Here is a 12,714-nt window from a genome sequence, read left to right as displayed (position 1 = left end):
CCTTTCCCTTCCCATGCTAGTAGTTTCAAACAGGCTCTCTAAAAACATCCTGTGATACAGAGCAACCAACTTATTTCAGAGTTGCTGTCAGCTAGTAACTCAAGCCCTTTTATTCCCTTTTCTGTCTGCTCTCCTTTTCCCCTTATTCCTGCTCCTTGAAATTACACTTCCCTGGACTTCATCATCTTTTTCCTAAAGAATCGAAACTAAGATAATGTTGTTCTCCTATTCATCAACTTTGAGAAGTTGGTGGGAATTCAGGAACATTTTGATGGACAGGGCTTTTTGGTAGCGCATAAAGAGAATGTACACTTTATCTGTGAACCTTGCACTAGTCACTTAGTTTCTAAAAGTACATTAATCCCCTCCTATATAAATTGTATAGCAATAGTACCTTTCTTGCCTGTGTCACCTGTCATGAGACTCACTTATAAACTCTTCATGTTTACCTACATGTACAGCTTAGCAAACCTCTACTCTTTCATGTCTAGCATATCTGTTCCAGGCAGCCATCCCTTCCTGCCACCCTCTATCCAAATCATTACCCCAGAAATACAATAACTATCAGTCAATGTCTGATCACATTTTATTGTTTTAGGGATGGACCCGTGGCCTAAGATAGCAATTAAAGTCCTTTTCAGGTATTGGGACATGGCAGTCACTCTCTGTACATTTGGACTTTAGGATTTCAAAATCAGAAGCTATTGGTCCCCATTCATCATCATATGATTAGAAGAAGCATAAGCTATTCTCCAACAAGAGAATGGACTAAAGCAGACATCTAAAATTAAGCAAAGGTAAGAAGTATATTTCTGTATATAATCTGGGAACCAGCTGCTTTTGCACCATTATGTTCTGTGAAACAATTATATCTCCATGACTAATTCCTCCTTTTGGTTTGGTGGCTGTTATTTGGGGTGGATTCCTATTATTTTTATTGAGTAAAGTTGGTTTATATTGTTGTACCTACTTTGAAGGTTATAGATTTATACCTCTACAAATGCAAGTTTTCACACCCTGTTCACCAACAGTGGTGCCACAATAATCTTCCACATGTCCCATTGGGTCCCCTCCCTTCCTCTCTCCCACACCACCACCCTCCCCTTCTGTATGTCTCAGTTTTGCAATCAGATGTCAAGTGTTTGTTATTGGTTTGGTTTTGTCTGATCCTGTTATTTTAATCCAAAAAAAGATATCACTCTAATGGTATCTTTAAAACTATACTGACCCCAGGAAAGATAGGTCACAGAAAGGACATAGCACAACATCCCCTGCCCCCAAGAAGGTCACTTTATCCTTATGCAGAAAAGACTTCTAATTGTTGCCACAGGATACCAAAATACAATTCATACATCAGACACATTGTAACTCAGTGGGAAATCCAATAGCTGGTCTGTAAATAGAAGAGCTATGGACAGAGAAAGAGTGAAAACTAGTTTTTGCTGAAGATTGGGGTGGGGGAGTCACTGCTCACATTGCACATTAGGAAAGCAGGCTTTGGGTCCCAAATATGAAACATCATATGAAAACATACCTTCCATTCCCCCATCTCATCCCCCACCCCCCGCCCCGCAACTGGTAAATATCAACAAAACTCAGCATTATTCCTCACCCGTAGGCATATACAAGTCTTAATCCTTCTACATACATATGCGTCCACTTCTTAGGTGCAGAACAATCAGAAGTTTAGTTGAATTTCCACTATGAGTTTCATAACACAAAATCGTAGTGCCTGCTCTACGAAAAGAATTGAAAATCAGTTTGGGAAGCAGGTTGCGCTCACATAAAAAGCCAGATAGCAGTATACACCAGCACCACTCACCATGGCCTGGATAGTATATGATAAGTGTCTGAGTACTACAGATAACAAGGACTTCCTGATGAAAGGAGGAAATAGATATTCTGAATTGAAGAGATCATGGAAACCTTCAAGGAAGAGACAGATACAAAACCAGACATTAAAAAATGAGTAGGTTTTGAAAAGGCATCAGTAAAGGGGAAAAAGTGGGGAAGGTCTGCTGAGAAACAATAACAAAATGTAGCTCAGAAAGCAGATTAAAATGGCCACTAGTATGAGGCAGAGGACTATTCCTACAAATTTCTGTGAGAATAGTATTTTATCTATTGTAATAGCACATAAGTAATTCTATAGTGTGATGAGTGGTACACCAAACATGCCCAATTTCCTTAGTTTTTTTAAAAATACACAAATAAATTTATTGTTTAAAACATAGGATGGTGCTAAAAGTCAGCATTCAATTCAAGGCCTCAACTGATTTTAAAGGAAACTTGTGGGGCAAGTAGGTGGGAAAAGCGTCAGGCTTGGCCGCCTTCACATTGCGCATGCGCACTCAGCCAAACGGCGTGGCGTGCGTGTGTGGGCGGCATAGCGTGACGCAGCGTGGTGTGGTGCGGTGCCGAGGACGGAGGAGTGGCATGGAGTGGCAGAGCACTACGGAGTATGGCAGCGACTCAAAGCGGAGAGCGTGAAGACACCATCAGGCCTGCTAGAACCGGTAATGGACCTGCCTGGGATGGCTTGGTTGCGAGACACTTGTTTTTACCGGAAATGATATTCAAATATTGACAAATTTTCTTTCTGTAGACATTCCTCATGAATATCACCTTCTCCCTTTGGTAGGCGAAACTGTCTTAAATCTACACTCGTTTATACTGTTAAAGTAGTAAGTAGTCACCTGAATTTTAATTTATTCACTATTTAGGGCAGTGTTGGTCAAGTAAGAAGAATTCATCCCCACAATATACAGATCCCCCATAGCAGTACGGAAAACCAGCGTTTCCTGATATCCTAAGAAAAGAATGTGAGAATTTAACCCACAATGTTGGAGTTAGGCTAAGTTAAGGTGTATAACCTGAACAGGACTTGAAAAGAAATCAATTGTTGCAAGTTCTCCAGCAGGGCTGTTCCTGCCTTCAATGTGTCACAGTGTTTCTCACAACCACATCAAGTACTAGTCTGAAGAGCTCTCTTTTCCCTCCACTTTGACAGTTCCTATCTCTGTAAACTCTTTCTGATACTGACAGCCATCAATCACTGTGATATACCTAGCTAAACCAAATCACTGGCTGGATTTTCTGTCCTCTTACGAATAAAACCTGTTTAAATGTTAATTTTCCCTATTGCAGTTGTTTTAACCTACTAATGTTACATTAAAATTTTAAGCACATTTAAGAATCCCATTAAAATTTTAAGCACAGCAAATATGTTATAAAACTAACAGAAAAATGAGAAGCAATCAAATTATTTGACAATGAACTGTCCAGTTAGGAGCTGCATTTGCTTTAATTATGTCACACCTGTGAGAAAGGACCATATTTAAAAAAACAACAACAACAACAGAAATGACGTGCTGGCAAGGATGTGGTGAAAAAGGACCACTTTTACGCTGCTGGTAGAAATGTAAACTGGTCCAGCTCCTATGGAAAGCTGTGTGGAGGTTTCTCAAAATATTGAAATAAGTCAGAAGGAAAAAGATAAATACTGGTTGGTTTCATTTATATGCAGAGAAACCAAAGGGTCAGAAAAAAGTCACAACTGGCAAGCTGACCATAAATATGAGGCATATAGGAGGGAAGGGGGAAGGGATTAAAACAGGGGAGGGAAGAGCACAAGGAGCCATGGTGATGGTTCAGGGTGCCATGGCGCTGGGATAACTATGAGGGCTATACTTGAGGGAGAAATCAAATACTGTCCCCCAAATGAACAATGATGTAAGAAAAAGAATGTTTCATCTAAAAAAAACTTTAAAAATAACGAAATAAAAAGTAAAAACAAAAAAAAAAGAATATGCCATATTATAAAAAGTATGGATTGCAAACTCAAATGACTTCAGAGGTCAGACAGGTAATAAAATGAATGGGACAATCTAGGTGGAAAAGATCATATCTAGGTGGAAGGAGATCTCATAAGCATTCAAATACTCCATTTTCCTTTCTCTCTCTCTTTCTTAGTAAAAACAATGGATAAGCACATCAAACACATCTGTTACCAGTGTTGGTAATTCCTTATCTTTATATCTAAAGAACTGTGTTCATTTATTTTTAAAATAAAAATAACACTCTTTTGTAAAAAAAAAAATATTATTTTCCAGAGAATAACAATTAGGGTACTAAGGGATATGGATTCTTGAGACATTTAGTGTACATGTCAAGTATACATGTTATGTATACTAACTTTTCAGTTGAAAAAATATATAGGGTTTAGTACCAGCTAAGTCAATATTAACTTGTTTTTCCTCAGAAAAAAATTACTTGACCTCTTGAAATCTCAGTTACTTCACATGTACAAAGAGAATAATATTGTCTACAAAGAGAATAATATTGTCTACCACAATAGTACTGTCTACCACATTAAAAAAAAAAACTTTTTTTAAAAAAAAAGATTTAAAGGATGCAATATAAAGAGCTTAACACAAATGGAGGCAGTTGCTATCATTATAGGAACAGAAATTACTACTAATATATTATAATAACAACATGGTAAAAGTTGCAGTTTCAGAGAAGGAACCCCAGACTTTGTTGAGATAATCTAATCTCAGGAACGCTAAGTCTTTCACATCTGAGAACGAGTGGGCCTTTATTTCTGAAATTAGTAGCAGTATTAGCTTTCATGCAGCAGAGAAAGTAAGGACAGTAAGGAAGGTTGATGAGGGGATAAAGGAGGTTTCAAAATCCCCTGCACCCTGCCCTGTGATTTCTCCTGATGTTTTTGCTGTTCAACTGCCTAAACAGATAGGCACAAGCTGCTTAAAACCAGTGATATTTTGTGGCAACTCGTAGAGATTGGGTTTGATATAAACAGCCCAGATAGTCAAGAAAGGGGAGGTGGGGAGAAGTAAATGGACACAACTTGAGAAACTGTGAAGACTGCATTTTTAATTTCAGGAGGCCAAGAACCTGGGATTTGAGTCAAATGTGATGAGCAGGTGTAGCTCCCAGGACAGTTGTATTCCAGTTACCCTGCAGTCCTGTACTGCAATACTTTAGAATGAACTTCAGTTTCAGAATTCATTTCTTCATTCAATCAATAGTTGCCAGGTCCAATGCCAAGTGCTAGACTCATAATGCTGAGCCAAAGAGGCGCAGCACCTGCTGTTCTGGAGTTTATACTCCAATAGGAAGTGTGTGAGAAGATAACTGGCTCAGTTGCAATATCCCCATTTTTAATGTTTTGTCATCAGCACATGGTATCTGCAGTTTCATGCTTAAATCATCTTGTGCCTAGCCCCCTGATTATTTACATACTTACACCCCAAATGCTCACCCACACCTAGAATCTTTATTTCCTGCCCCCTCTGCCTACTGGCAGTTTTATTTGTGAGCCTAGATTCCCAGTAGTGCCTCACTTCCTGGTGTTACACCCTTGACCTGACCTCTTACCCTGTTCTACTGCTGCCCAAAATCCTTCATAGCACAAACCAAAGCTAGTGTGTGAACAGTGGGCAATGCACTAATATTTTAGGACCTCTCCATCCTAAATTTCTGCTTTCTTGGAGGGTAGAGAAGGAATGAAGAGAAAAAATAGAAAAGGAAAGGAAAAAGTAGGAGATAATTACTGTCAGACAGAAGCATGGTCAAAAGTCAGAAAGAGAAATGCAAAAGTCCAAAGAAATAAATCACTCCTTGCTTCACCCTATAGCAAATCGTGAAATGTTCAGAGGGTCCTGTTGGAGTATGTTGCTAGCTGCCAGCAGGATCCCATCAGAGAACAAATTCAAAAGATCTAGGCACATGGTTATGTTGCCAGCATCTGTTAGCTACCAGTTTCCCTCTCTAGCACTTTGAACATTTTTTTTTATGTGTGTGCTGTTTTAATAGTGGGAAGTTAGACATCAGAAATCACTCTTTTGGGCCTCTCTGGTGGCACAAGCACAGCACTGTGAAGTTATTTGCAACCTCTGCAGCATGAGTTCAATCCCCGGCTGGCTGGCCAGGGAGCAACGCACATGGCACAGCAGACCTCTCCTCTCTCGCCCCCTACTCTCCTCAGCAGTGTTTTCAGTCAGTCTGCCTGTTCTCCTCCCCACTCTGTCTCTGGTGAATCCTCTTACCTTCCCCCACCTCTGGCCCCAATTCTTGTATGCATAAATAAATAAAGAAATCACTCTATTATATACTATTTGAGAACTGATACTCCTTTTAAAGACTGTTCCTTCCTCTCCTTAATTTTAAAGTTTGAGCTCATTCTCAAGTGTTGATCCAAGAAGGAGGGTAGAATTTCAAAGGTAACTCCCCTTGCAATAATTGTTCCTCAGTTAGTTTTGCCTTCAGATGTGCATCTAAGTCAAATGTTCCTGTCCAAATCCAAAATAATCATTACCCAGCAATCATTAACATATATTAAATTAAACTCTACATGCTCATATTTGAAAAGTACACATCAATTTTAGTCTCCCTTAAAATGAAATAACTATATGCATCTACCAAACAGATCAACCCTCTTACCCTCTTTCATTTTTAAATTAAATTCCGCGCAGAATAGATGCCTAGATAGGAGAATCATAGTGTAAATAGTCCAGGGAATTAATCGACCTTATTTTATTACATTTGAAACTGATAAACTGTATTACCTTCTGTTGCCCTAATTGCTTGTGATACTATAAGCAATCAGCTCCATGTGATGAAAGTGTTCAGGCTGAGATGTTGCTATTTGTCCCACATTTTTATAATCTTAGAATTTACTTAAAGTTTAAAATGCAATTAAAAACAGCATAGTCAGGATTTACGAAAAAAATGAACTTTTAAAACTCTGCCCCTATGTGACTTATTAGAGATTTGGGTACTCTGAAGTCACGAGCTATCATTCCATTTTTCAGAAGTCCTCCACAGTAGTTGTCACAGAATTATTAACAAAACCAGAGGCCCTGAAGCTTCCTAACTGTTTGTGAATAATTTGACTTAAAACATTTTTTGCAGTTCTCATTTACATCATAAAACTGACTTCAGCTCTAAGTTTAGGGAGAAGGGTTAGAAGCTTTTGCCATGGCATGTTGCCATGAGAATATTTTCCCCTTGGGGAAACGAAACTCAAATGTGCTAATTAGTTACCTAATATCCCTCGAAATTAATTCTTTGTTACCTGCAGTGGTTTAATTTTCCCTTATGGAAAGCTCAGAAATGTCCTTCATCTTTAAATAGAAATAGGCCTCTCTGATACTGAGTCAATGGCCACTTTGAAGTTATTTCTCCTACTTGATAGCTGCAATAGTGGCCAAAGTAAAGACAAGTTTAGATGTCACAATAAAACAATAAGACACATTTTGAGTTGATTTTCATGTGTGGTGTGAGATAGTGATGGTCTAGTAAGACCTGAAACCATAAAACGTATAGAAGAAAACCAGAAAAACACTCCATGACATAAATCTGAAAAATATCTCTGCAAATTTGTCTCTAGAATCAAGGAAAACAAAGGAGATCATAAACTACTGGGATTACATGAAACTAAAGTTCTACTGTTCAGCAGAAGAGACAGTAACTAAAATGAAAAGACACCCTAGTGAATGGGAGAAAATATTTGCACACTGTACATCTGACAAGAGACTTATACTAAAGATTTGCATAGAGCTTATACAAATCAACAAAAACAGACAACCCAATCAAAAAATGGACAGAGGAGCTAAATAGGCATTTCTCAAAAAAAGATATGCATTCGTCCAACAAACGCATGAAAAATGCTTGTCATCACATATTATCAGGAAAATGCAAATCAAAACCACAATGAGATACCACCTCACACCTGTGAGGATAACCCATATTAAAACAACAACAAGAAGACCTGGCCAAGGTGTGGAGAAAAAGGAACCCTCTAAAACCACTGGTGAGAATATAGACTGCTCCAGACCCTATGGAAAGCTCTATGAATGTTCCTCAATACACCAAAAATGGATGTACCATATGACCCAGCATTCCACTTCTAGGAATCTTCCCAAACATAAAAACACTAAACTGAATGGAAACCTGCACTCCTATGTTATTGCAGCACTATTTACCATATCCAAGAATGGAAACAACTTAAAGTCCTCAAAACAGATGAATGGATCAAGAAGAATTGTTATATATACACAATGGAATACTATTCAGTGATCAAAAAAAAATAAATTCATGCCATTTGCTGGAACATGAATGGAGCTGCAGGGGATAATGCGATGCAAAATCAGTCAGAAGGAGAGAGATAAATACTAGATGGTTTCATTTATGTGTGGGATATAGAAAAAGCAAACAAAACGTCAGACAAAGACAAACCTTTAAATCTCATAATAGATCTGAGGCATCTAGGAATGGAGGGGAAGAGAGAGGGAAGGGCAGGTGTGAAAACAGGAGAGGGGAGAGCTGTGGGCTATGACTAAGACTACCAGAAAAAGAAAGTGGTGGGTAGGAGCAAAGGTGAGGTGGTGTTCAATAGAGGACTACTGGGCCTTTGGTGGTGGGTGTAGTGAAAAAAACATTTGTACAGGTGTAAACCTATACTCCTAAGACATATATTGCAATATTAATCAATATTACCTAATGGATATTACAAAACAAAACAAACAACAACAAAAAACAGACACATTTTCACTGGTGGTTTGTACAGTTTCATTGCTGTAATTAACTCTCATTAAAAAAAAACTTTCAGAAGAAAATATAACAATAAAAATGAGGAGCAGGAAAGGGTTGTCATTAATATTTGGCTATTCTAGCTAAGCTCTTACCAACAAGAGCAGTCACCTAGCCCATACTTTCTCCAGCAGCAGTCTGCCCTTTCCAAAATAGTAAATCAGATGTCCTCAAAGGATATTAATTTAACTGAGCACTAGCTGCCATTTATGACCATATACCAGATTGTATATCTTAAGTAATAGACCTGAGTATTATCCAGGTAGCTATTATGTCCCCTAGAATTGTTCTTGAACCAGGTAGCTCCATTTGCCATGGGTTACAATAGAAAGCTTTAATGTAGGTACATAAGTTCAAATGTTACTTCCTCCGATCACACAATCTGAAGTCCTATCACTCTATCCTGTCCCCCCTTTAATTGTCCTCACATCACTTCTGGAAAGTTGAGCTTGTGATTTGCTAATTTAGTAGTCATTGCCATCTTACCAGGGAAGCATATGGGCTCTGGGTGAGCAGGGCCCTGGCCTCTCGGTCTCTGCTCTCTCCAGCCCATGCTTGAGCAGCACGGGGCACATGTTGACTGCTCAGTAAATAATTGTTGAAGAAGTAAAGTGCAGATTTTTTGTTCTGAAGGTCAAACTTACTTCTCTCTAACAGTCAAAAAAAGATTTATTCTGGAACCTGGGCTAGAAAAGGAGCAGTATTTCCTGTGTAGACAACCAGGACCAAGATCCAGGTATTATAATCAGTGCAGTTATGCAGGGATCCACAGTCACCTGCACAAACACAAACCTTCCCACTGATACCGTGCACTCAGGCGAGTTTGACCAGAATCAGACAAAATTTAGTCCAAGGCTGATGCTTGACAGGACTTGTAATTGTTACTCATTCTCCTGGCTTGGAATGTTTTCAGTTCAACCCTTGTCTGTGCCATCTCTGCAACAGTGATTTTTATTTTGGATAGATTTAACAAGTGCTCATAGACCAACCTTTAAATACTTTGGGAACAAGAAAAAGGCTATCAGTGCTTCAGGGAAGATAGGCATTTCAGAACTGGTAACAGAAACTTAAACTGGGCAGGCTGAAATCCAGAGATGTAGTTCGTGTCAATGCACACCAGGTTTCTTTGTCCAGCAGGTGTTTGCCTCCATAACTTAGATGAGGAAACAATAATGGAAGCCCCATAACTTCCCTATACCCAGGGCCCAGGGTGTGAAGTGAGGCTGTGCTCTCTTTAACTCTTTGAGACTCCCAGTATATTTAAATAAAGAACAATAATAAAACTTGCTCTGCAGATTTACACCACTGGCATTTTAGGGACATTTCAAGTCAACATTACTAATCTGCACAAACACAAAGCATTATAATTGTGCCATCATAAGATAACTGTAAAATCTGTTTTAAAAATATGAATTCATAGGGCCTCCCTGGTGGCGCAGCGGTTGAGCGCTGGGTTGCAAAGCTGCCCGCAGCCTCTGCAGCACCGGTTCAATCCCTGGCCACCAGCGAGGGCCCCACATGGCGTGCAGACCTCTCCTGCCTCCCACTGCTCCCCTCAGCAGTGTATTTCGTCAGTCTGTGTGTTCTGCTCCATTTCTCTCACCCTCCTGCGCTTCTGACTGTACCCAGTGCTTGTATAAATAATAAATAAATCTTTTTAAAAAAAAAGAAAAAAATATGAATTCATAGAGCATGATGGATGGTGTAGTCTGGCACATACACTGAAGGCTGATGTGGAATGTTCTACACTCTAGAACTGTCAGTGAGTCTCTGGAACTCTGGATCCAATGCCCTGTTGACCTAAATTTGATAAGATCAAATGTTTACACTTGAGGCACTTCATTAACCCTAGCATGTCTAGGCCAATGGCTTGAGAGCCGCCCCCCTCTTCCAGGCCCCTGTACCCAACTGTTTGTGATATACTCCATTACTTCTCCATCTCTCCTATTAACTTTATTTAGGATACAGAATCAGGAGTTTATCCTACTGACTTGGTGAACAGTTTGCATAGGTGTGCATGTATGCATTACCCTCAATTAATCCTAACCTGCTTCAATATACAGATATGATTTTCCATGCCTTTTATTCCACCCTAATTTAGTGGCCAATAACATTTAGCCAGTGGGCTCACTTTCAAGCTCCACACCTGAGAAAAACATAGCCTACAAGGAGCGAAACGATTTCAAATTAGAGTTGATTTGAAAAAACAAGTTGTTATTGAGGCCAAAAGCCTGCCTCCTCTCCTTACAAGATCTGCTTTTTGCTGTTTTAATCTAGTAGGAAGCATAGAGCTATTTGTTCAGGCTTTCAAGGTTGGCCAAGGTAAAGAGATAAGATGGTCATATGGACATCAATTTTCTGGACTTCAGACCATTCTCAGAAATATTAATTAACAAGGACACAATCTTTCAATTATTCATAATTTTAGTGAAGAAACCTCAGTATCAAAAAGGAATAGCAAATCATTTAGAACAACTTCATGCCTTAGCCTTCAAATAATGGGAATTTGTTTAAGTTCTTTAGAGCTGAAAATTAAAAGAACAAATGCTATAAAAAGGGCTAAGGAAAAGGTCATAATAGTGAAGCACACCTTCTCCTATCCCCTTTTCCTTCCCAGGTCACCTTCAGGCAAGGGAAGGATTTGCTCCATTCTCACACTCCTCCTTCCCCCTTGTAAACTTTTAGCTTCTCCTAGGACTGACTACCAATGGCCAACATGTGGCCTCTAGATGAAAGCATTTAGGTCAGGGGCCAGCACTTAGTTAGTAGTCAATAGACGTTACTTCCCCCTGACTGTCCTTTGTGCTCCTTTTCATTACTACTGCTGCTGCTGCTATCACCACCATCATCATCACCGTCATCACCATCATCACCATCATCATCATCATCATCATCATCATCATCATCATAATACTATAATGGGAGGGCCAACTGTGGGAGGCCCATCTCATCTCTGACTTATATCTTTGGAAGATTTTCCCTTCTTGCAAACAGAAGTGAAACTGTGACCAAAGCATGGACTTGCTATCTTGATGGGATGGAAAGAAATCTGGGGAAACTTTTTTCACAGCTTTGACTCTAAATAGACACCCTTTAAGGTATCCAGTTTAGAAGCCAGAGGTCTGTGGGGGTTGCACTTGAATCAACAGTCATGCACTTTCACCCCTCTAGAAGAAGTCCTCTTAAAAATCTAGAACCAGAACCTCAAGATAGGAAAGAAAATCTGTTTACCTGGCTCACTGTCCTGTGTGGGTTCCTCACAAAAGTTAGCTCACCATGCTGTGGTAAATACTAGTCTTTAGCTGAAGCTAGTCTCTGTATGTAATAGTGACCTCTCCAGTCAATTACCCTCTAAGTAACCTGTTACATGTTGGTCTAATACTAGCTTCTTGGAATATTTCAGTAAGTATCAGACTGTCAAAAAGGAGTGCTTTAATGGGAACTTGGGATACACCAAGCTTCTCCAGCACCACTAAGGTAATTGCAACTCCATAATCCTCAGAATTTGCTCTCGTTTTCAGAGTCATCCATAATTTTGAGGAAGATAGATGTGAGTCACTGAATATTTTCTCAAATTTTCCAATGGCCAAGGGTATCAATAGGAAAAGGAAAGACAACTGCCCCTTTATACTTCTAATTTTTATTCTCCTTGCTCCTCACCACAAGGGGGGAAAAAGTTAAAAAGTCAGAAATGGAATAAGAAGGAGGAAAATGTATCCTTTCCTCACCACCCCCCCTTTGCTCCTGAATATGTATCATGTTGAACATTGAATTTGGGATTCACTCAGCTTATAAGCAGTTATTTTATGAGAAATGATTTGGAAAGTGAGACAAGGCTTTCATGGCAGCATCTCTGGCATAGAATCTGAAGAATTGACTTTTAGAATAAATGTCATTTTAACATCATTTGACCCTGCTGATATTCCACATACTAATATATTTAGAGATTATTCATTAAGTGCTTTTTCTTGCTCTGAGCACTACAATAATCTTATTGCAGGCATTACCTCATTACAATCTTCATCGTGACCAATCTTACAGGCATTGCTGGCTCCAAATTTCTCATGTGGAAACTAAGGGTTAGGTCAAACAACTTCT

General features: G+C 39.2%; 1 protein-coding gene across 1 annotated transcript in view; it reads left to right on the top strand.

The window, feature by feature from the left end:
- Window positions 1-2,461: 2,461 nt before the first annotated feature.
- The window catches only part of LOC311186857 (large ribosomal subunit protein uL14-like), a gene marked incomplete at both ends in the record, with an annotated part of 96,683 nt that continues 86,430 nt past the window's right edge, over window positions 2,462-12,714 (top strand). Inside the window, 1 exon segment of the mRNA XM_084258064.1 lies at window positions 2,462-2,516. Coding sequence (XP_084114190.1) covers window positions 2,462-2,516 — 55 coding nt within the window.

The sequence above is a fragment of the Talpa europaea genome (genome assembly GCF_964194135.1).
Source record: "Talpa europaea genome assembly, chromosome: 1".
In the NCBI taxonomy this organism is placed as follows: Eukaryota; Metazoa; Chordata; class Mammalia; order Eulipotyphla; family Talpidae; genus Talpa; species Talpa europaea.
The sequence above is the reverse complement of the archived record's forward strand: the minus strand, read 5'-3'. Positions and strand labels throughout refer to the sequence as shown.